The sequence below is a fragment of the Cupressus sempervirens genome, chromosome 5, assembly GCF_028749045.1.
Source record: "Cupressus sempervirens isolate cs-2001-9-10 chromosome 5, ASM2874904v1, whole genome shotgun sequence".
Lineage (NCBI taxonomy): Eukaryota > Viridiplantae > Streptophyta > Pinopsida > Cupressales > Cupressaceae > Cupressus > Cupressus sempervirens.
In genome coordinates, this window is record NC_143122.1 from 161,710,868 (window position 1) to 161,736,741 (window position 25,874).

A 25,874-nucleotide genomic window follows, 5' to 3' on the forward strand; every position below is an offset into this window, starting at 1 on the left:
TGACCTCCTCTAGGCCTCCTGTTCTGACAGCTACTCCTCATATGCTCTCTCTTCTGGTTCAGATAGCGATCAAAGTTCAGTAGCTCACGCACATGTGGTGGTAATGCCTGTCATTCTGCAGTAGCATCTCTGAGATCATCCTGAAAATCATCTGGCAAGTCATCTTCTCCTATCTCCTGAGCCTCCTCCCTAAGGAAGGTGGGACGAGTAGGCCTATTTGCTATCCATGATCTACGTCTAGGAGCACCCTGTGAGCCTGCCACACTTCTATTATCATGATTAGGTGTACCTCTACCATGTTCCAGAATCCTGGGCTGAACAACTCTCTCCATTATGGTAGTCAATGCATGTAATGACTGGGCTATTTCTTGCTGTCCGGTAGTCATGATTCTGTAAAACTCTCTGGTCTCATCGTCATCAACTCTGGGAAATCTAGGTGGACTCTGTAACTATCTCTCACCCATATTTCTGAATTTTTGTTCACCCTTAAGTGTTTCTTTTCTGCGTATATAATACCTGAGATAAGGTTGCATAAAAAAAATGTTTCACCCAACAGGATGGCAAGAACACTGCTCTGATACCACTGAGATGACCCTCACTATAAGGGCCTCTAAAAGATCAATACTGAACTGTGGAAATTCGTTAAAAACTTGGCATGCACACGTTAAATGAATAAGAATGTAATGTTTCAAAAATTCACCAAATGAGATGGCTGTAACGAATGCAATGGATAATGGTAGTACCAACAGTATTCAGGAAAATTTAATTTAAGGACAGATCTATTACAAAATCTAATGGTAATAACAAGTTCTTCCCATATTCAATAACAATCCAATTGAAATGAATAACAGAGTCTACACATAGACAACTAAGCAACATCAAGAACCTGGTATTGCCGCCTCCATTGTTTGTTGTATGCATGAGATTATCTGAATGGTGACCGATTCAGGTCTTTTCCTTAATTTGCCCTCCACAATCTAGAAATATAGCTGATGCCATAGAATTAATCATAAACTGCCATCCGGCCTAAGCAAGGTTGCACCATGTATTGAAACGAAACTGTCCTGGATTGAGTTACTACCAACTCTGCAGTTAGTGCTGATAAGTCTGGATTAAATTTGCTCGCCTACCAATACTTGCTAGACTTGTGCGATTTATAATATAATTCGCACCCCTTTCAAATAGTGTCCAATCTGAGTCCGCCTGGTGTAAATATGTATAATGCGCTAGGTCGCATGCAATGTGGATCAGCTACGAAGGTATTAGATTATGCTTCCAGTCCTCCTGCACTGATAATTTCGAATTTTTTTGCAGTCCATGAATAGTCCATACGAAATTCTCTGTGGTGGAAAATAAATAATCTGAGCCGCTTCCCAACCTCTTATTACTCTTAATACTTTCGACCTGACTATAGTAATGATGCAATTCGAGCTATATATTGCTCCCAGCCCTAGTTCAAAAATTCACATTTAACTCCTAGGCATTCAAGCTTGCAATTTTTTTAATGATCCTTTAGACTCCACACAAGTGGTGAAGGTGGTTCACAAAATGGTCGCTGGTGTTGGAGGTTAGCTCCAAAATTATTGTTTAAGGAAAATGCTGCTCCAGTAGAGATTATTGAATGGAAAATTGCCCCGATTTGTAGAATTTCGAATCTTCATTGATCTACTGTAAACCCTGTTCGAAGGTGCCTCCTTGGATGTAGTGAAATGTTTGGAATAAAATCTCCTTACTTTCCTTGCCAACTTCAAACCCTCAAAAATCAATTCTCAAATTCATCCACCATGAAATGGCTGAATACCATCTCCAATGAGCAACCCTTCGGAAGATATCTCACTTCCTCAATTATGCAGATCCAAGGGAGTTTTCGTTCCCAAAAACCTAATGGAAATTTGCAGACCAAAGACCACAAATTGCTCCAATATAATTAGAAGTAGAATCCACAAAATCGCCTGTCCAAATGGGTGCCTCCCGCCCTCTATTTATTCACTTTTTAAAGATGTCACTAGGAGTTTCTAGAAACATCTTTTATAAAATCTTATTATAATGCACTTTATTATTAAATAACTTTATAAAATTAAAAGTGCAATCTCAATTCAAAATTAGAACATGTAGGCCCCACTTACTGGATGTAGGCTCAATTATAACTCTCTGAGAGCAATATGCAATCATCTAGCAACAGAATGACTCTCTCTCCAAAATCATTTGCCTACGAGAGTCAATGATAGGCAAATCTACTGTAGGAGTCATGTCACTAGAAAGGGGACATGACACCTATGCAAGAAAAATTAGACAGAACTAATGCTTGGTAAAAGTCTGATTCTAAATTCTAATTTCTTATTTTATTACTAGTTACCACATTAGAATCTAAAATCTAGATTGGTAAAGTCAGAGTTATAGAACTAATTTAAAGTTTTCTTATTTCATATGTATGGTGGGAGATGTTTGGCTCTAAGGTGTCAAATCTATAGAGGATTGCAATTCATATCTTGATCCATCAACCTAGTGCTTTAGGATGCAGATGCTATTGGTGTATGTTGGGACATATACACTCAAAGAGGTACAACAAGTTGGCAGAAAAAAAGTCAAATGAGCTTGTGTTTGGTCACTACAACCTTTACTTTCGTCACAAATAGATTTTGGGCGCTCATACATCTCTTGTATTAGAGAATGTTGATAAACAAGCTGGGTGGAACACAGAGGTTGATGATCCTTTTTTTAGTGATGAAGACTTAGAGTGGGTTGATCAAGTGGATTGAGAGGGAGAAGTAGGTTTGGAGGAGGCTAGAGCACGAGGAGACCCAGTGCAAGACCATGAGGCTGAGAGTGATGGATCTAACTGATGATGAGGATAATGAGGACAAGTATGAGGATGATAAAGGTGATCATGATGAGCATGTCACTGAGGTTCAACCTTCGACACAGGGAGAGAGAATGGCTTTAGAGTCTTCCATGACCTATCTTAGGCATAATCATAGGAAGACATAGGCTACTATGAGCCTTTCTTTTGATATAAGTTTTGAACTTTTGATTCCATGGATTGCATATTCCATGGAGATATTGAAGACATTTGACAATCACTCTATATTTCAAATTTCTATTATGTTACTCAGTTTAACTTTAAGTAATTTCTTTCAAAAAATTTCATCTATACTGATGTGATCTATGAATTGTTGTGTATGTGTGCAAAGTAGCTTCTATTTATCTCAATTATTGTGTATATGATGTTAATTGGCTAAATGATGCATGAAAAATACTTAAATTCCTTTAAAATCTTTGAATTTCATGCGCTTTTTAGTTTGTCGAGTCCGGTTGTTGAGTCCTAGTTCAAACCCAATTTGGGCACGCCGAATCCAAGGCTAGTAGCACTGGTTCAAACCCCATTTGGTTGCTATTATTGATTGTTTAGATGGAGATAAGATCCACCATATGTTACCTCATCGGTTTATAGTTTCAAGTCAAAAGCATTAATAAGACAAATAATTATAATTATAATTATATACAATTTCTAATAATGTTAACTTATTATTTTAAATTTTTGTAAAAATTAAAATAATTTAATAAAGATAATTCTTTTTCTTCAATACTTTTTTTAAAATGATAGAATAACCTAATATAAAAAGTAAAGATATTCTTATCAAAAAAAAGATAAAAAGATAGATTTTTTCTTATATGCACATTCTTTGTCTAATTATTATTATTAAAATATATAGTTTTATTTTTATCATATAAAATATTTTTTTATCAAATAAATATAAGTGTAGGGTATGGTTGAGATGAATTCTCTTGTCTTGCATCCTTCTCAATTTTGAATAATTGATTTCAAAAAGTAGGTATTTCATTTAATATAGGAAATGCCTTTGGCATAATTAAAAACAATTAGTTTGTGACCTTACACAAGCACAACTATCCAATCAAATAGCATGAAAAATGTGAAGGAATATAAGGTTGTCAATATTTTGCACTTATCTAGCAGAAACATTTGACTTCCAAAGATCCATCACATGTATAATTCAATACATTCAATCATTTTATCAATCATACTTTGGCTTGACAACTTGTATTAAAGTAGGTAGTACTTTTTTGCCTATCTTAATTCATTGTAGAAAGGAAATTCATTGTTGTGGAATTTTTCACAATGTCTTCTCTATAATTGCAGTTTTCTTTCATAGAAAAACATACTTGGTAGGATCATATATTGCCAAGAATATCTCAAAAACTCTCCAATTGGCATGAATTTATTTATGATACTACTTCAAATCTTGTATTTTCTTGTAGTTTTTCAAAAACAATGTATAAACCCATTTTCTTAGCAAAATTAACATGAGCCATTGAGCAATGACACAGTTTATCTCACGTTGTTAAAGCCCTTTGGCCATCCTAAAGTTCCTCCCAAAAAGATGATAAAAAACTATTAACTCCATTCTCTGAACTATCCTATTTATTTGAGTATCTGTTTGCGACAAGGTATTGAATACATATTGCACCATAGACTCTATCTCTATTTACAGTTTACAATATCACTGACGAGAAGGAATAACTAGATGAGCAATATCTATTTAATGTCCCCTTCTTCTCAGTAAATCCGCAGGAGCTTGTTTGGCCTATTTTCTCACCCCAACCAACTAATACTTTATTAAAAGGGATGCATTTGCAGTCATGGCTTTATTTGTGGAGAAATGGAGCAAACAAAATATAATTTATTGGGTTTATAAAGCTAAAGTTACTTTATGTTATAACATTATAGAAATAAGTGGCTTTATAAAATGAAAGTGACTTTTTATCCCACATTGCTTAACCGAGGTAATTCTACAGCCTAAAGAGGTTTTATAAATGGAGTTGTACTCTCATTGGGGATATGTTATGAGATTATAATATTGAAGTGGTTTCTCCATTGTTGCTGATATTCAGTGACTGGTTTCCAAGAATGAAACTTATTAGGAAACTTAAGGTTGGACGCAAACCCATACCTTCTTAATTGAGTGGATTCATATCAGAGTCTGGCACTGGCTTTATTGCATGAGATCTGAATCCTGAAATAGAAGAGGGAGAGGCCATTCGTAGAACAGAAGTATTTCTATTGAAGCTGACTATTCTGGATTGCATAGGCATTTGAACAAGGGGAAAGTGATTCACTCCAAGCACCTTTGAGGTCCCCATTGCACTCGCATTGGGCAGAGATATAATGTTGGGCGTGAGTTTAGTCTGGATGGCTACTTTTCTGACTGGTTCATTTACATACAACAGTTGACCAAATCAAATATGGAATCACTGGAGTATTAGTGGGAAGAAACCATGGACATAACTGCATATATAGCATTGCAGCAATGAAAAGATATCAGTTTGTAGAGAATGCACAGTTAGGATATTAAACTAGATTTAGCATTGCTAAGACATCACCACAAGGGAGGAAATCTGCAATCTATCCACTGTAGTTTGCTAATAAGCGTGCAAATTCAGATTTGGGCATTCATATAGACAGGTGCACTCACTCTTTACAGCACTTTTCATATTCGTGTAGCAGTCGTGTGTGCCAGCATACCTCTCTAGGTGGTATGATTTTCTGGTGATAGATTGGCTTTATTCTACATGATTTGTATACATGATTATATCAAAGACACATGAAAGAGAACTGTCATATGTTTGACAAAATTATTCAATTAAGAACTAATGACTGAAGTTAGTTTTCATGCCAAATGTTCACTTAAATGCTAGTATGTGAAGTAAGTTAGTTCTTTCGGTGGAAGTTTAGTGTCATTTGAAGTTAGTTCTCTCAGTGGAAGTTTAGTGTCATTTGCTAAAGTGTATGGAATTATAACTCTGCTGTCCAAGAAACTCTATCAGATTTCTATTCATATGCAAATGTTTGACAAAATGACAATGGAAGGAACTCGTATTTTATAAAGTGTTTTGGCTCAAGAACTTAGATATTTTAAAGCAGATCTGCATACTAAAAGTTTGACAAAATACCTATGAGACAACTGAAATTTTTAAGGCAGAATAAGAAGGGGTTCTTACAAACAATACTGCAGAAACAAAGAGATCTTGCTGCCACATCATAAAACTCCATCCACTATCTTTATTGTGTTGTAGTTATCTAAAAGGTTCAACTAATGCACATTGTATCAGCAAATTAAGCAGTTCCAAACATTTTAGAGAATACCAATTTGATCTAAAGATAAGACAGAAAGCATCTTTCAGGATATCTTGATAACTAGAGTCATTTCATATAATAATAATTTGGTATCTTGGATGGACATATTTGATTATTGAAAATTCTCCAAGAGGAATAGCATATACTTATAGTGCCATTTTTAATTTATCAGGAAAACACACCGTTCCAATCTCGTACATTTAAAAATCAACAGATAGTTATGAAGACTTGAATAAATACCAGCAAGAAGGTTGTTGATGAAAACCAGCACAGCATGACCTTGAGATTTAATGCCGAGAACAGGAAGTTTATTGCTCCTCAAAAATGGCTCATCTTGGTCAACATTTATGCTGCCAAGCAAGCAATTAAAAATGTCACTTCAATTTTTAAAACATCGGCATTATGATCCATAATGGAAAGTGTGTCTCTTGCATGCATTTACATCCCTTGTATGCATTTACAACCATGTTTTATCATTCTTTTACCATATACTGTTCCTTAAAAATATATCCAAATATTTTTCCTCATTCAACTATGTGATAATTTGTATATAGCTTAAGATTCTAAGTTGCACCATTAAATTTTGGCAATGTACGATAAAATAAGAGATTACTTATGCCTTACAATTTTTTATGCTACTTTCCAAAATGTAACATTGTTCCATGAAAGATAATACATCAAACATTGAAAAAGACTGCTCCAAAAGTTTAAATAGTGTTTTAGTATACAAACTGCTTGCACAAAACCTATATTATAATTGCAACACACGTATTGCCAAATGACCATGTTACAATGAAGTGACAATCTTCTATTCATAATGGGCATGCAATAATTTTTGACAACTCCATTACAAGGATCGTAGTTGTAATACCTGATTGTGTACCAGAGATAATCTGTCATGTCCTTGGTTGTACTAATATGTTCTAAAAGGCCTGATGCCTCAAAAGAATTTTCCTGTAAAACTCCAATATGCTCCTCAAATATTTGCCACTCTTCAAAACCATCAGCATTTTCCTTTTGTAATATTTTGGCTGGGCTTTTCTTGTAAGGGGTAATTGATTTCATTAGGTTCATTTGAGAATTCACCTGTTAAGGGTAGCTTGATAGTTAACATGATATATCTTATGTAAAGTAGCACAAAAAAAGGACATGAATACTTAGTCTTCATCACTGATGCCAAATTAGAATAATATGCAACCAGTTCAATTGAAAAACTCACAAAGCCTATTTGTATGAAAATTATTTATTAGAGCACTTGAATCCTTCAAAAAAAGGAAAAAATTAACACATTAGTAGTTCAGAATGGCACTCAAACGTAATTTATGTAGATTTGTATTTTCTAGTTAAACAATCTTGTATAAAACAGCTACATTATTTTCTTTGTAGCTGAGAGCAATCCCATATTTCTTGATCTCCAATTCAGCTTATCTATGAAATTTATGTTCTTTAAAAGAAATTCAAACAAAATTTAGGTGCTTTAGAGGTGAAACCTTATCATGGTTTTTCATCACTAAGAATCTCTTCAAAACAATAACAAAAACTGTTCTTTGCTCATATTAAAAACTCAATAACAACAAAACAAAAAAGAAAAAAGAAAATTCAGAGTTGACTTCAGACCTTAGGCTAAATTAAGGAATTCTAATGTTAAATATAAGCCCCTGTTTGGAGAAACTTAATTCATTAAATATGGTATATTTTTGCCTGCACCCAACTGTAAGAGTAACTGCTACTATAACAAGTGAAAAAGAAGAGCAGCTGAGAGATCAAAACACAGACATGTCCTAGATCTCAAAACCAACTCTTAATCAAGACTGTAGATGTTAGGTAACCTTACAGTATCAATGTGTTGTTGATGTTAGTAATGTGCAATTAAAACATCCTTCCTTCACTGTTCCCAGAGAATTGACATTTAGAAACCATATAAGAGATTCATTAAGTAGAATCGTAAACATCATTGGTTCCCAAAAAATTGATATTTAGCACACATTTGAGTGATGCATTGAACATACTCTCCACTTCATTGGTTCCAAGAAAATTGATAATTAACCTCATTTAATAGATGTGTTTATTAAACTGATATTCAAACAATTAAGTTTAAACAAATCAAGTCAGAGCAATGACTCACCATTGCAGTATTGAAAATGACAGTCCTGCAATCAGGAAGTATGCTCACTGACCATGCAGGCAAATAATAAGTTAAGTTAATGAAACTGATAGTGACATCAGATTTCGGATCCATGTTTGAAAGAAATGCTGCACATTCTCCTCCTCTGCTTCTGAATACATGGGCCTGAAATAAATAAATACGTCCAAAATTGTGAGGCTCATTAACAGAAACCATGCAAATAAAGACTATATAAAGACATATAACCATAGTTATGCAAATCAATGAAAAACTATCAACCTTTACCTCTTGTGAAGGACCTAACTTTATGTTATCATGGGATTCCCAATAGAGAATAGCAACACTACAGAGTTTTACTGCCATGTGTAACTCTCTAAGATGGCCCCATTTAGGTTGCCTGATGATGCCTACAAATGCAAAAAGAAAAATGAACATTATTTTAAGAGAATTCAGTTTGAGCTAATTAGATATGATATGATCAGAATTAAATTGTTATTCTTCAGAAAGTTTTTTTAAGAAATAATATTATATAAACAAGTTCAAAGAACATTGGGTAAGATTTTTTGTTTTTATGGCATCTTATTTGTTCAATAATTAATTATAAAGAAGAATCCAAAACATTGAATTCATAATTTTTTGACCAATTTCTTACCTTAACTTCATTGTCCTTTACAATAATTGCGATAAGATGAAGTTTCTACATATAATAATGTAAAATGCATATACATTGTTGTTACCAACCGTATTCATCAATGGGTGCATTATAATCATAGCTTGGGGTGACAAATGGTCCTCCAGAACGCCCAAAATTAGTTCCACCATGATACTGTAGTGCATATTTTATGTCAAATCATAAGGAAATTTATAATGTGTTTATGCACATAAACTAGAACCAACTCAATTAGTTGACATAAACCAATTTGTGCATCAGTTCAATCATTTCATACCATGTAATAGTTTACAAAAGTACCCTTTTTTGCAACAAATCGTGCAACTGCATATGCAATATCTTCCACTGGCCTTTGGGGTCTCCTCCCTCCAAATACCTGAAACCTATATAAACAGAAATTTTCATAAAAACAGTACAATGAGAAGTTGCAACAGAGAGAAATACATTAGAATTAATATCAAATGTGAGTTTAAGCTACATACCAACCAGTCCAGTTTTCTGTCCATATTTTTGGTTCTTTATTTGAATTAGAAGTGAATGTTTCTCCACAATACATGCCATTACAAGTATTGATCTACAAAAATAAAACGAACATTTAGAAGATCCAAAAAAATAGTGATAGGAAATAACTGATTCTGACCAAGTATCAGGTAATCGGTAGAGAAAAAAATAGCTATTGTCATGTAAGCAAATATTTAACTCAAATTTGTTTGTCATTTATCTGACTATATAAAAAGAACAAAAATCAATTAGGCATTTTTTTAGACATGGTAACAATAGTTATATTAGAATCTATATAAATTAGCTACACGATCTTCAAAGTTCTAAATTGGTGATAAGCACAAATGAGGACACCATTGGTCATGCAGGACATTGATAATATTTGTACTTCTACTCATTTGGATGTTGTTGATACCTCTATTTTATTGATATTTTTCATGAGGATGCTTCTACTTCTATACAAACTCATGTTTGTGATGCTGCTACTTCTAATGATCATCTGTATACCATTGTTGCCACTTTTATATTTGATCAATAAGAGTTAAAGTAATCCTCAATCTGTCCTCAACAACAGATATTCAAAACACTCTTCCAATACAAGCAAACACTGATCTCACATATATCAGACCAGATGAACACTGTCATTGCATTGAAACTTGAGGACTTCCCTTTGAAGTCATTGCTCCTAGGCGATAGTTGTTACTTACACCAGGTCTTGATCTCCATTCTTCTTTTTGTGGATGATATGGTTCTTCTTGCTTCTTCTCCAAAGAGCTTACAGAGGCTGCTTGATGGTTTGGCTTCTTTTTGTGATCAGCCACAGCTTGTGGTTAACCTGGATAAGACTCGGGTTATGATCTTTAATTATTTAAAGACTTCTCATCTTCACTTCTTTTTCTAGGGACAAGAGATTGAGATCACTTCCTCTTACACATATCTGGGGGTGAAGTTTTATGGACCTCAGTTCAGTATGAGACCAGCGATTCAATCCAAAGTTAATAAGGGTATGGGTTCTCTAGCTATGCTTGAGAAACAGTGTTTTAGACACCACTTTCAGGATACCTCATCCAAGTTATCCCTCTTGGACTCCCTTGTTCGACCAACGGTTGTTTATGGCTCTGTGGTTGGGGGTCCATCTCTCCTTGGTTCTAATTGGGCCTCAATCAAACAGGTTTAGACTTTGCTCTTATGGTGCATCATTAGATGTCACAAGTTCACTCCTCATAGTTTCTTGCTGAGTTTAGCACTCATCCCTTTAGTCTTGGGCCCATATTTGATCTGGTTGGTTCCTTCATCTTTTGTGTGGTTTTGTGGATTCGGTTGGTTAATGTGATAGATACTCCTACTTGGCATATTACTCTATTGTTGCTACTGCGAGTTCTAATACTTGTTCTCGAGCTCATTGCTAGTATGCAAAGGCTTCTTCTCTACTGAGATCAATTGGGATTGATATTGACCGCCTCCCTCCTTACCAGTTCTCGTTGAATGCCCCTACTCATCTCCTCCCTTCACAGCAGGAGTTGAATGAGCATGTCAGACTAGATATTTACAGATAGTACATTATCACTACCTGGACTAACCCACCTGGTGGCTTACATCCGAGGATGACTTTCTATGCGGATCACTTTTTGGAGATCTGTGATGGGATTATTGTTCATCCTAGTTACCTATCTCGACGGTGGTCTCATGCCCTGCGTATCTCGCTAGGGTCCTTCAGAGTTGGTTCTCACCGTCTTCGGGCTCAGACCGACCATCATATTGATAGTGGAGAGTGGATTTGTAAGCTGTGTGCTTCAAATGAGGTCGAGACAGAGACTCAATTTATTTTTCATTTCCCTATCTATTATGAGATCAGAGGGAGATTTTACTATCTATTTTGGGATTGTTTTTCTCTTTCGGATTTCTTCAATTACTGTGACCAATGGTGTCTTGCACTCTTTCTTCAAGAGGCCACCCTATTTCGTGATAGTACTTTACAATCACTGCTTCCTCACCGGCATACATCTACTCAGCTCATTACTGCCTTTTTCACACCCTTATCTCCTTTACGTGGTGTGAAAAGGTTGTCTAGTTCTAACAGTTCTTTTGGGCATTCCAGGACTGTTAGACCCCGTCCGGCTTCTTGCACCAACGACACTCCTCTACAAGCTCATAGAGATAGATCAGAGCTTCTATTCATCCGCAGTCGCATCCTTTTCTGACTATTTTCTTTTTGCCAAGAAAGGACTCCTAGTCCTTGTCTTGGCCTCTCTCTTTAAATCTTTTCTTTTGCTTTGTTTTGTTGTACGTTTTTCTCAGACACCGTTTGGTGCTCCTACTGTTATCAGCTTTCTTGTTGTAATCCTTCAATCCCATAGACCTTTTGGTGGTCTTTTGTTGGACATTAATATTATTATCTTATCTTATCTCAATTGGTCCACAACATAATTTATTATAATCAACTCTTCCTCTTGTTTTTCCATAATGTTGTTCACTTTTTCTTTAAGAATTTTTCCTCTCTTGCTAATTTCCAATTGGACCTTGTGATTTCTTTTTATCTTGTTGTCTTCATATTGACCCCTTGCTTACAAAGTCTTGAAGTCTTCATTTCATAATCATTAGCCAATTGGCATATAATTCCAATGACCACATTACTGGTGCTGACATGGGGCTTATCTTGTTTCCTTGATAATCTTCCACCGTTTGTTTGTTTGTAAATTTTGGCCACTGTCATACCCCACCAAAGTAAGAGATAAAAGACGTATTTCAGAATCAAATTGCACCTTTTCACAGTCAAAGTTACCAGTCACTCAATTAAGCAAATAGATTAAGGTTTAATAGATAACCTTAACATTGACCACCTGAATAAAGAAATGGAAATAATAATAATAAAGAGAGCTGATTAAGACCAGGAAAATCAATAGTATTAGCCATGGATTGAAATATCGCAGATATATCTGCAATGCTTCGACTTATTGCAAGAAGTTTCATGTGCCGCTAAACTGTGTCAAGTTCTTGTGCAGAGAAGTCTTGACATATTGCAGATATTTTTGGAAGTTATTGGTGATAAATCACCAATTTATCATGATAAATTGCCAAATTATCGCCTGCAGTTTCTGGCCCAGTAAAGGGCAAAATATATCGTTTTGTTGGAAGAATGGATATGGAGAGGAGAGAAACCATTTGGAAGAGAAAAAAATCATTTGCAGCATTCCAGAGCAATTTGAAGTGGATTTGAAGATGATATGCTTATTGTTTTACAAAGACAATTTACTATTTTTAGTTTGCTTCAGAGTTCAGACTATCAGACTATGGCTATAAGCCATCAGCATTCCACATGATAAAGCGATTTTGTTTATTCAACTTGTTTGGTTTGTTTACTCATTTATTAACTCGTTAGATGCATCTCCTTATTGGATTTTGCCAAAAAATGCATTTCTAATTAAATTTAAGCAATTTTTAAGTTCCTTATATTTTCCCAAGAAGTTTCCGACTTATCTCCGATATTTGTTGATATCTTTTTATTCTTTTTGCCCTCAGCAACAAGTTGCCAATAACGATATTTTGAACTATGGTATTAGCAAAAAGCTGGTCCAACTAGGAGATTATAATAAATGTCAGCAGGTTTAGAACAATCATTATAAAGATCGAGCAAGAAGATAATAATCTGTGAATTATTGAGCAAAGGCGGTGATTAACTTTAACAGACATGCCCCTTGTCAAGTGAATGGTTGTGTCTCGTTCTCATTAAAAGATATAAAAGGAAGAAGAAAGGCTTTGAGAGAGGGCACCAATTAAGAGAAGATATAATAGAAAATAATATATAAGAGGAAATGGACGCATTTGGCAGCACACATAAGAGCAGATCGACCAAATCCACAGGACATACGAGAGCAGATTGACCCAATCAGTAGACATATAATCATATAAGTAGCAATAAAAGCAATGATGACATATATGAGCAGGGATAAAGATTAAGACTGCAGTGATATAGTAATGAGCATAGATAAAAAGGAAGGATGAATGCAATTAAGAAAGGGCAGTAATTAAGGGCAGCAATTTATGTGCTTGATGTGCAGCCTTTATGGAAAAGCAACTCCTATAACGAAAATGGGTTATTAACAATGATATGTACATTCAAAGAGTTATCTCCATTCAAAGAGAGAAAGATATATAGAGAAGACTTCCTTGGAAAGAGGTATCAAACCAAGGATCACAAGCACCGATCCATAAGAGAAGATCAGTTTAACAGACATCAGCAATGAGGCACATAGGTGTATCAGACCTGAGATTACTATTTATTGCAGGCTATAGCATTCATCTTCAACATTGGTATGCATGAGATGTATGCTTAGTATTGATGAAGACGTTATCTAACATATTATTTCTTATGTGAATCGCTAACCTTTCTAGATTATTAATTTATTTATTATTCTCTTAAAGAAACAGCACAACATGGTAGAGCTAAGAAAGGAGTACAAGGAGAGTAAGACTGCTATGAGGTCCTCTTCTAAGTATTTCACCTCATAGTGGTGCCAGATTGTCCCATGAGGCCAATAGGTGCAAGGAGTTACCTGCCATTAGAAAGAAAGAATGCTCTGAACAGCCTGTTGTAGTTTTCTCAAGCCTATCCTTGGTTGACCATTTTGCTAAGGGGCTGTAATCATAAGGAGGATAAGAGTGGTAATGGAATAAGGGAATGGCTATGGTTCCCTCCCTAGATACACCTCCTCATATGGATTTCAAGGGTTGCATGACGCCAAAGGGGATGGTATCCGCTTGTGGGCTCCGCTTGTGGGCCTAGGGTAGAGGGTTGATCATTTATGGGTTCCTCACTATGTACACCCTTCATATGGATGGCAAGGTCAACATGAGGCCACAAGGGATGGCATCCGCTCTTGGGCCTCAGGTAGAGGATTGTTTATGGCCTAATACACCCCTTATTTTGGCTCTCCTATGGTTGAGCTCCATCAATGAATTATATATATCTTATAATTAAATTAATGTTCCTAAATCTAGTTGAAATTATCTCTAATTTTAATGTTTCTACCAAGGAATATCTATTTTGTCGATTATGTTTCAATGATTTCCTAACTTTGCAGGCTGTCAACCAGGTACATAATGTTAATAATTCTATTCTACCTCTATTCAAATCATGACTTCAGAAATATTATGTAGTTAATTTCTACAGCAAACTACAAATCTTGCATATAAATTGGAAACAACCTGTATCCACTGCACATTGCAACAACAACACCTATCGGCTGTACTCTTGGACCCTGTCGGGGTACAAGCGCTAGTTTTATTGACTTTTGAATAAGGTATTCTACTTAGGTCCTATTTATTTTTCTATAACTTAATTATCTAGATAAGAATCAATCATATATTATCTATATGACTATTATTTAATTCTAGTTACCTAGATTGTTTAATACTTTTTGAGGTGGTTGTTTCATAACATAAAATTATGACACATGTCATGATCTTGAGTAATCATACCTTTGACCTTGCCTTCATAAGAAATGTATCTCACTATACAATTCATATTCAACTCATCAATCAATATTTCATAATAATAAAGCAAGCAAGGATATTTTGATATAGAGTGTTCTAAGAGATGTTGAGGAGTCACTATTAATTCTTAATTTTTTACTCTTATTAAATTAACCATTTAGTTAGGGAGTTTGACTTAGTTGTTCACTTATTAATTTGATAAGTTACTAAATAATTTTGTAAAAATCATATCTTAAAAGTAAAAATAAGTAATGGTTTATTGTACATTAATTATATTACTCTTATATGATTGAAATCCATGACAATCTATATTAAATGATAAAACTAAAATAATTCATACTTCTAACATTATTAAATTAATTTTGAAAATAACTTTAAAAACTAATTCTCATTACTAATCTTATATATTATTAATTATCATTCTAAATAATATATAATATAATTTATGAGAAATGATACCTAAACATTACATTAAAGAAAACATGCATACAATTTTTTTAAAATCATGTGCACTCCACTCAATAAGTGAAAGAAGATTAATCATAACACTAGCAAAAGCTTTTGAACGTAAAAGAACTAACCACATTATCAGGGGCATCATCTTGTTTGCACATTGACCAAGGAACTCCTGTTTGTAATCCCACAGCCATGCTTGTTGCCCATTCAAGATATGAACGTCCACTTTCTCCGAAAAAAGCTTGTGGATTTTGATATTCATTCTCTATCTATAACCACAACATATAATCATAAGTATTAGCATATAGGAACAAGTATAGCAAAACATTTTAATTCTTTGAAACAAAGATAAAACTTATTAAATAAATTGAAATTATTTTATAAAGAATCAAAAAAATATTATAAATAATAAATATATTATTTTATTATATCTTACAAATCTAATAGCTCATGTTTTGGATGTAGGATGGTACGAGTTTTTTTTAGAATAGTATGAATTAAATATTTGATGAATTATAATTTGAACAATAATTTTAAAAAATTAAAAAATAAGATTTTGAGTAAAGAAAAATAATAATTACATGTTTAAACTTATTTTTGATCAAGTGGTTTTATACTTGATTATATTTTACATATCAAGTGTGGGTCATAACATAATGTGTATGTGGGTATGTATAATATATACACATACACAATTAGGTTAACTAATATTTTATTATTCAATTTACATTTATTCCTTCTTATCTCAGTTTTAGAAATAAATGAGATACTATATTAAGGCCCCTCATCTTCTCCTTAATCAATGGAAATTTTTCTCATCTATTATCTATTATCAATCCTTTAGAAAAAATCTAAACAATCATTTTCCCTCCCCAAAAATTAATAAAAGGAGGTGTAAGTTCCTAATAAAAATAAATAATTCATGGTCTATATTTTTGAAAAATTCTAATTGTGCAACCACATCCCAAATCCTTGGAACAAATCTACTCCACCATGGGTCTCTTTATGGCTTCATTTTACTCTATTTTAGATTACTTGATGATGTCATTTTGATCTAAATGTATAACTCAAAAGATATGCTCTCTTTTTATTCTCTACTTTGATAATATCGTTATAGGGAGAATTGAATCCATCATTGACAAATGAAGATTCCTTTGCATGACAAATTTTCTATAACTAACTTGGGTGCACATTATACTAATTGCATAGAATCAATACTATTAAATCATATTCTTGGATCACTCTTATACTTTACCTAATTATGTTGTTGATCTCCTTACACAACTTATATAGTTGATTGTAAACTTTCTCCAATTCCCATTATATTAGGAGTCAAGCTCAAAGCAAGTCTTCAACTCCCTTAGTTTATGTTACCTCGTATTTCCAAATTATGTGTAGCCTTATCTACTTGACGTATTCTCACCTTGATATTTTATTGTTTATTGACATGGTTTTATGCTCCATTTAGGAGCTTTACGAGCTTCATCAGAAAGAAAACAATTGTGTTAGTCATTATGTGCATGAAACTCTCAAACATAAGATTCACTATGCAATAGATACCCATTTAAATTTGATTGGATATATAGAACTTCATTGATATGAAGGTCTTGATGATTGTAACTCTATATCCTATTATAGTTTTCACCTTGGATCTAGTCCCAATAACTTGTATGGTAAGAAACATCATGTTGTTCTCTCTATTTGATTGAGGCTATGTATCAAAGGGTTATTAATGCTACTATTAAGGATATTTATCTTTAGAATATCTTTATTAATTTCTTGAAATACAAATTGATCATCTTTTAAAGTCCAATTAGAAATCAATCTAGCTATCGAAGAACATGGTCCATCATTAGTTGACCAAACACATCAAGTTCTACATAAATTTTATTATAAAGTTGATTCAAAAGGTTATTGGTTTTCTCCTTTATCCTAAAATAGAGAACCTGTCATATATAAATCTTCACCAAAGCATTCATAGGGAGCAAGTGTGTCTAGCTTTTGGATCTTTTTGAGGTGAAAAGCTTTTCTTAAAAGGTTCACTTAGCTTTTCTTGTTTCGTCCTCTTATAAGGGAAGCATTAGAATTTATTTTTTTCATTTTGAGGAGATCTTGTGTACATATGCACCTCCTTATTTATTCTTATTATCACCTATCTTTGAATGTTTTCTTCTTTATTTTCCCCTATGTTACACTTAGAAGGATGTTATTATGAAAAAGGTATATTCAATTTATCTTGTGCATTGGTTGTGTTTTTAGTCTCTTGTGTGGTATATCCAATTGAACTTATTAATATCATTGCAATTACTGATATTTTTTATGTTTTTATTTTGTTAAACATATAATATAATTTATTCTATTGTTTATATTTCTTAGTTAATGATTTCCTTTCACTACTTTGTATTTGAGGGTGGTTATAAAACCAAATCTTATTGTCTATTATTTGACACAAACACAATATTCTTTTGGAGTATGTGAATATTTTGGTTTTGTGGTGGTTTAGTATATCTATCTATCTCTCTATCTTTGTATATGTATGTATGTATGCATGCATGCACATGTATGTGTATGTGTATGTGTGTACATATTTATGTACATATATGTGTGTAAGAGTGTATATATGTAGTACATATCACACACTTTGACATACACATGCTCACATTAGATTTGTGTGCACCTTAAAGTGAGTGAAAATATTCCATTTATTTTTTGACTTGTTTTGGCAAAATGACTAGTAACAAAATTACACATAGACATCTTACTCTAAGGTTGGATCATAAACTTGTCCCCATCCATTCAACTTCTATTTACAATAAGATTTTCATTTTTATATATAACTTTGTCTCATTCATATGTAAGCATATTCCTATACATTTTCCATCTCATCAAGATTTATTCCATAGCATCCTTCCTTATGTTAGATTTAGTCATCTTGAATACCTTGAAATTTACTTTTAAATTAAAACTTTCAATTTTAAATTTCAAAGTTCGTATTCTTGCTACTAGTCATTATGTGATGACTTATGTTGTATTTGTTTTAATTAAAGACATTAAGTTCAATTAATATACACACAAACTATACCACCAATTAAAGAAAAATCATTAGACCTTCCCCTTCAATTTTTGAAGGAACAAAGAACATGTTAAGATATAGGTAACCTGCATGTTTGAGAATAATGGCTTTCAATCTTTATTCCATATTGTGAAGTCAACTTATTTTTTAGGGTTGACCTAGGTGAACTTGGCCTCAATTATGTGACAATCTCTCCAAAGAAGTTTGTAAATACTAGATTGTTTTTACAAGAAAATTTGAACACAGAGAAGATGAAGGGGAACAAAAGTTTGCTACATGCTATTTCAAATTATTACTATCTAAGTAGGTTTAATCCTACACATTAGATCATAGTTGAAGTGCTCAAAGTTAAATTTTAAGAGACTCAATCAATTTCTTTAAAAATATATATATTGTACAAAGTTGGAAAAAACCTTAAAAGCAAAGAGCATTTATCTATCTACAAAAAGTATTTATCTGTCTACCTTGATAATTAGATTGTATTCAACAACAAAACCAACTTTTAATCATTTATTTTCAAAACTAAGCATTTTTGTCCATTCCAATTAATTCCTATCAACCAAATTGACCAAATATTTTAACTAAATATTATTTGTTTTTCTTCAAAAGTCCATGTCAACTATTGAAAAAAATAATGTTTCATCCACATAAAAGAAAAAGGAAAGACATGGTGGAGATGAAAGAACCTGTTGCAGGATGATGGGACCTCCCTGCGAAGCATACAGATTCTCTCCTTTCATCATACTCACTATTTTTTCTGTGAATCTTTGCATTTCCTTCTGCAATAAAAGAAACACCTTATTGATTCAGAAAAGACTATCTATATTTTTCATCAATGTTTAAGATGGCAGTCATACCACACATTTTATTCAGTTGGTGATTAGAAAATATTTACACCATTTTTCATGAAATAAAAAACCTTTAATTCATTCATTGAAATTGAGTGATGAAAATTTTACCTTGAAAGGTTCATTATCTGTGCGAAAAATTATGTCCGGAATATCATGCACCCAGTATGGTATTCCCCTGTAACAAGATTAAAATTCAGTACATATCTTAAATTCTACGCTCCTCTTCAAACTTATCGTTATGTGTACACCAGTATAAGAAATATTGTTGAGACTAATTTCTATGAATTTCTTTAGTTAATAATAGGTTATACGTATATTCTTATGGAAATCAGGTACCTGTAGGATACCAATTTTTTTTTGGGTAGTTTTCAAGCTTCAAACATATTTTGTTCCTTTTGAAACTTGTCAATGATCTATTCAGCACATCACGTTAGGAAGTAATTATTATTAATTCTATTGTTTTGTTATAGAGAATTGTTTTCAAATATTAGTACTGATAAGTAGGAGATATTTTTACAGTAAGTCAAATTATGATATTACTGGTAGGATTTAACTGTGTAGTTTTTGAATCAAATTTATTTATCCTTGTTTAATGAGTAGTGATTGGCACAAATCCATCTCTTGTGAGAATAAATAGAACACTTAACACTCGTTGGACCTAGATGATGTTGCTCACAAGTTGAAGTAGTGGGAATTCCCATGAGGTCACCCATCCCAGTACTTCTCCAGCTTGAGTGCATTAAACCCACTCTCCTTAGCCAAGCATTGTGTCTTATGAACCATTCATAAAAAACCCCCTAAGCTCATCAATTGATAAGTAGGAGATATTTTCCACATCAAGTTAAATTATGATATTACTATCTGGATTTAATTGTGCAGTTTTTAACTCATTGACCCATGTTTCATGAATAATGATTCACAAAAATCCATCTCTCATGAGAATTTACTAGTGTTCAAATAATCTTATTTTCATGTAAGACACTCTCATATAGGCAAATATTGTTTAACACAATCTTGGATTCATATAATGTTGGTGAAGGGTAATAAGTGTTTTTCTATTAAAGATTAAAAATAGGTTTTGAAGCAACAACAATTATAAAGTAGTAAAATTAAAACAACGTAAAGTGTAGGGTATTGAGGTGGTGGGTGGTCTAATTGGCAATCTCACTTATTTTAGAAGCAAATGACTTAAATATTATAGACGAAGACTTGACTCTTAGGTAAAAGTGTTAAATAGTCAAAGCTAACTTATTTTTCCTAGTTTACAAGAAGGGCGGTCTCTTACTTATATTACCCAAGACCCCAATAATTTATGGGGTAAAAATGATAGCATAGATACTCAAGTTGTTCTTGTTGCAGATTCTATGTTGTTTTCTATTACTCTTGATGTAAACAATCACACTATTCTATCAAAGAAACAATAGAAAATAAACAAAATGAATTCTACAATAGATTGGAACATCCAAATAGAAAAGAAAATTCAATAATCCAAGTAGGAAAGATATAATGCAATAGCAAGAAAGTATTGAGTCAGCCTAAATGATCTGTCCAACTCATTTTAGTTGAGAGGATCCAACAACTGAATGTATTTGAATAGTTTGTTATGGTATTTCTTGATTTATGGTTCAATATAATGAAACATTCAATATTAGACTAATAATTTTGACTTTAAGTTGTTAGTGTTGATCTTAAAGACAGATAATTGAAAATAAGAAGTATTCTTTAGATCTAGAAAAGCTTAGCCATCAAGCATATTTGACATCATATTTAATAACTTGACCTAAAATCTATGAGCTCAAATATAGGTATTAATTTTTGTGGCTATTTGGACATCTCAACAAAAAAATATAATGATCTAATATCATATTTGATAATATTGACTCATCCAATAAATTATTATAAAATTATATAAGATTTTGAGAAATATAGATTGTTCAATTAGATTACATTATTATATTAGATTAATAAAACTAATAATTTTTTTAAAGTTGAGAACTAAAAATATAATAAATTATTTGTAATTCCATTCTAAATTAATATATGGTTTAATCCTTATATTCATTTTTTTTTCATTGATTACTTTGCACATCTCAACAGAAAACATGGTGGTCTAATATAGACAATAGTCTGTTGTAAGATTCAAAAGATTTTGAGAAATGCAGAATTTTCAATGAGATTGCATTATTACACTAATTAATAAAGTTATAAAGCTTTTAGCCTTGGAAAACTGAAAATATAATGTCCTTACCCATAATTCCATTCTGCATTAATGTATGGCCCAATCCTCAGATTCACATACAGTCCTTTGCTTTGTACTAGCTTCACAAATCTAACCAGATCGAATCTCCCTTCAAAATTATACTGCAATTACAAAGCACAATATAGAGATTAAGGAGTTGTGTGCATATATATATATATATATATATATATATATATATCCCAAAACAATTTATCCAACATTTCACCTGGCCTTGTTTTGGCTCGTGCATGTTCCAGAATACATAAGTCTGAATGCAATCCAGTCCACCCTCTTTTGCCTTGTCGATAAGTCCAGGCCACATCTGTGGTATAGACATTGGAGAAACATATATACATTGTATATATCCTCAACAACAATATGTACTGAAATGAAATAAACTTGTCTACAACACAAGCGCATGAATATATGTGATCCAAACCCAAAAGAATTGAAAATTAAAATCAGAAGTTTTACAACATCTTCAAGGAACAACACTGCATTTTCATAGTAGTTCATAAATTCATGATAAAGTTGAAATTTTGATAGAAATAATGAAAAATGTTTTACAGATGGAGAGAAAAACCCACCTCAGGAAAACTTCGTACATAATGAATGGATCCAGAAAACAGCAATTTTCTGTCGCCATTAATGAAGAGAGAAGTATCATCATATGTTACTTGAGATCCATCCACATAAGTTAAAGAGAACCAGAGGCAGAAGATCCCCACAGCTGCTACTGGTGGTATATACATTGTAAATATCCCTCTCAGGAATGGTGATCTGAATCGTAATCTCAGCTCCGAAACAAAAATGGACGATGCATTCGGTGTTTTACACAGAAATATCAGTCACAAACAAGATGTGGAGATTAGACCAATGAGAGTGGTATGGAATACACTTAAATGAATATCTTCTTATTCAAATCGTTGTAGTTTGTTATATAAAACGAAAAGTAGAATAAACTTGTTATGGGTACTGATAATGATGCCATGCATGAAAGTTTGAAAATTTAGGCGGTTTAAAAACCAGCTTTATCTGGGTTTTTATCCAAGAGAGTTTTGTAACTAATGTTTTTTTACAATTAAAATTTAAGCTTGTGTTTTTTGTTTTTTTAGATCTAAGGTGGTAACTTTATCTGATTTTTTAATGGAATTTTGTACACACTGTTCATTTTACAACAGGAATTTGCAACTCTTTTTGTTAATTTATATGATTTTGTGGTGTCTTTATTCTATATTGGAGAATTCATATGTAATACCTAAATTTTATATTTTTTTAATGTATTTACATATATAAGTATTAGGTATTCTTTTCAACAAGTCAAATTATAATATGGTTATTATAAATGAAATGTGTAATTTCAAAATAATTCAAAAAATTCATTTTTCATAAAATAAATTTCAATTTTATATTTTAGTATAATTGAAAATGGTAGTTTTTTTCTATTTTACTTAAATATCATAGTTTTCAATTGTCAAATAAATAAATAAAATAATAATATATTTTCTACTTGTCAAATAAATAAATGAATTCTATGAAATTATAAATAACTATTTTATTTTTTTATTTTGTTTATATTTTTTATTTATGATTTTGTTAGATAATTTTTACTTTGAATTTATATATTCGTAGCACATATTTGACTATAATTATTATTTTTTACTTTATTTAAATATTATATATATTAATTGTCAAATATATTAATGTTAATGGTTCTTTGCTTCTTGTTCTCTAAGATTTCAATCCCATAGACCCTTGTTTCTCTGATTGGACATTAATAAATTTATCTTATCTTATCTTATCTTATCTTAATTTATTAGAATAAAATAAATAATCATATTTTTATAAGTGTTGGTGGTCCCAATGCAAGCAAAAAAAAATCAAATGAAATTTTCAAATAAAATTTTGAATAAAATTTGTTTCAAATAAAATTCTCCCAATGAAAATTTAGCTAAGTAAAATCTTGGAAAATAAAATTTACACAAATGAAAAGAAGAGGAAAAAAATTGGTGAAGGCATTTAATGGCTACAATAATACAAAAAGAGTTCAATTGATCATTTCTTCCTAATTTAAAAGTTTCATCTGAATTAATTTTTACATTTAAGGAGGAATCGCCCATTTAAAAGTTTCATTGAATTAATTTTTACATTTAAGGAGGAATCGCCCATAAATAGTCTATGGAGACATAGGGTAGATAAATAAATAAAATTCTCCTAATGCATTGTTTGGGACATGGGGTATAAAATTATCTTTATGTTTTCTTGTTGCTTGTATATTTACTTCATTTTACTGTGTAATGAAGGGCATATTCTCATGTTATTGGTTAAACTTAAATTTGTATTAATTAATTTAGGTAAAAGTACAAGGTTGTGTTACCTTTCAAGCTTATAGAACGACTAAATTTGAATATTTCTGTCAAAATATCAAATTTGTTCAAACATATGATCTAAATAAATTCATTCTATCTAAGTTATATACAGTCTCACATTTTTCTAATTGAAAATGTCTATTGAATGTATGTTTTATACTAGTTTGTATCCATTACTAAAAAAATACAATTATTTTAAAAAACTAATTTTTCAATAACTCTTACTATTTTTTATGATTTTTTTTAATAACATATAAATACCATTTTATAGAGCTCAAAGTCAAGAATATTCTTATATAGAATTTATAGTATTTTAATTAGATATACTATATTGCAATTAAAAAATTAAAGAAGAATGTATTTAACACTTGAAAATATGTCGATTTTGAGAAAGAAAAATGTATTAAATTGTATTAAAAAAATTATTATATGACATTCTAGAGGAGAGAGTTCTCTTCTAGACTGTATAATTTTTCTTCTGGTTAGAGTAGATTTCTTTTTTTTTTAGATGTGGTAGGAGATAAAAACTATTGATTTTAGGTGAGTTAAAAATTGAATCATTATAAAAGAGAAAATATAGGTCTAAAGCCAATTTTTATTTTTAATTGTTCTAACTATATATGTTATCTATAACAAAGGCTGAGATCAAAGGGAACTAGACCCCTAATTTTTAGCATATTTTAGCAACTAAAAAATTATCTATAAAAATTAAGAAAATATATCAATTCTTATTCCAAATAATTATAAAAAATTATAGTCCTAAACTTCATCCATTTCTATGTACATTTCATTAGTTTGCTTTATTTTTTAATTCTAACTAATAATACCAATTCTATGTCATTGATTGTGAACAATTATACTTTTGTTAGTCTTTTCCTTTACAAAAGGAAAACACAAGTTTGTGCTTTTACCCTTTGATAAAATTGTATGCAAGCTAAAAAAAAAAATTTTAAAATTGAAGGAAAAATATTAGTTGAGCCAATGTTATTTTTGGAAATATGGTCATTTCTAGTGTAGTAGTTCTAAAAAGTAAGTGTTTACTTTAATATACTTTTTAGGACCATTTTAGCCCTCCTTAGTGTTTCTTACATTAGGATCTCATTTTACAAAAATAATTGTTTATATAATTCAAAACAAGGTCCTCTATTTTCCTCCAATCTAGCACAAAACTCTAAGTTGGTCCTAATTTCTATGCATGATTTCTCATTTATCAATCCCTCAAACCAAAAAATCCATTTCCCTTTAATATTTAAATGCATTTATGATTAATTTCAATCCTTATTTCACCTTATTTCTCCTAGCCCTCTTAATGCTTCTCAGATTCAAGAGTTTTGCCTTGATAATTGTACCTCTAGGTATAGATCAACCTTGGCCTACACTTGGTATAGGTTGAGTTTGACTAATACCCAACGAGGTGAATTTTGATTGCCCCCATGTCTAATGTAAAGTTTTGGCCTTATCATGACTTGTATAGTCGACACTTTTGATTTTGATACCTGAAATTGGTATAAAAAGAGGGCTTCTCGCTTCATTTGATAATCCATATTCAATCTAAAATTTCCACGAGCATTTTCTCACAATAAATTAACTAAGCACAATCATTCAAGGAGTTCAAGAAAGTGATCATCCATTCATTCAATCAAGCATGTATTTCCTTCCAAAGACCTAGATTCTTAGACACAAAGGAGTTGGCCATCAAAGGAGGAGATCTACATACATTCATTCAATATTTCTTCTTCCACTTCAATCCTACATTGAGACAAAAAATATAAGCATCCATTATGTGAGGTTCTATCTTACATGATTTTCTTTTGGCTTTTGTGTTGATTCAAGGTTATTGAATCAACATACTTGATTAGGGTATACGCATGATCATTATGGGTCAAACTATACCATTAAGTGGTAGTATAAAATTAGCAAATCAATTTTATGACAACTTGATG

At 31.9% G+C, this 25,874-nt stretch overlaps 1 protein-coding gene across 1 annotated transcript in view; it reads right to left on the bottom strand.

The window, feature by feature from the left end:
* LOC149554933 (beta-galactosidase 9-like) overlaps positions 1 to 22,470 on the bottom strand; it is a 100,385-nt gene extending 77,915 nt beyond the window's left edge. The window contains exons 1-13 of the mRNA XM_089828943.1: positions 22,150 to 22,470; positions 21,789 to 21,884; positions 21,572 to 21,684; positions 19,432 to 19,498; positions 19,159 to 19,251; positions 15,525 to 15,668; positions 9,432 to 9,523; positions 9,227 to 9,332; positions 9,021 to 9,105; positions 8,565 to 8,686; positions 8,280 to 8,444; positions 7,026 to 7,240; positions 6,395 to 6,504 (exon numbers count right to left, since the gene is read on the bottom strand). Coding sequence (XP_089685069.1) covers positions 6,395 to 6,504; positions 7,026 to 7,240; positions 8,280 to 8,444; positions 8,565 to 8,686; positions 9,021 to 9,105; positions 9,227 to 9,332; positions 9,432 to 9,523; positions 15,525 to 15,668; positions 19,159 to 19,251; positions 19,432 to 19,498; positions 21,572 to 21,684; positions 21,789 to 21,884; positions 22,150 to 22,314 — 1,573 coding nt within the window. The 5' untranslated portion in view covers positions 22,315 to 22,470. The remainder of the gene's footprint in view (positions 1 to 6,394; positions 6,505 to 7,025; positions 7,241 to 8,279; positions 8,445 to 8,564; positions 8,687 to 9,020; positions 9,106 to 9,226; positions 9,333 to 9,431; positions 9,524 to 15,524; positions 15,669 to 19,158; positions 19,252 to 19,431; positions 19,499 to 21,571; positions 21,685 to 21,788; positions 21,885 to 22,149) is intronic.
* Between the last annotated feature and the right edge of the window lie 3,404 nt (positions 22,471 to 25,874).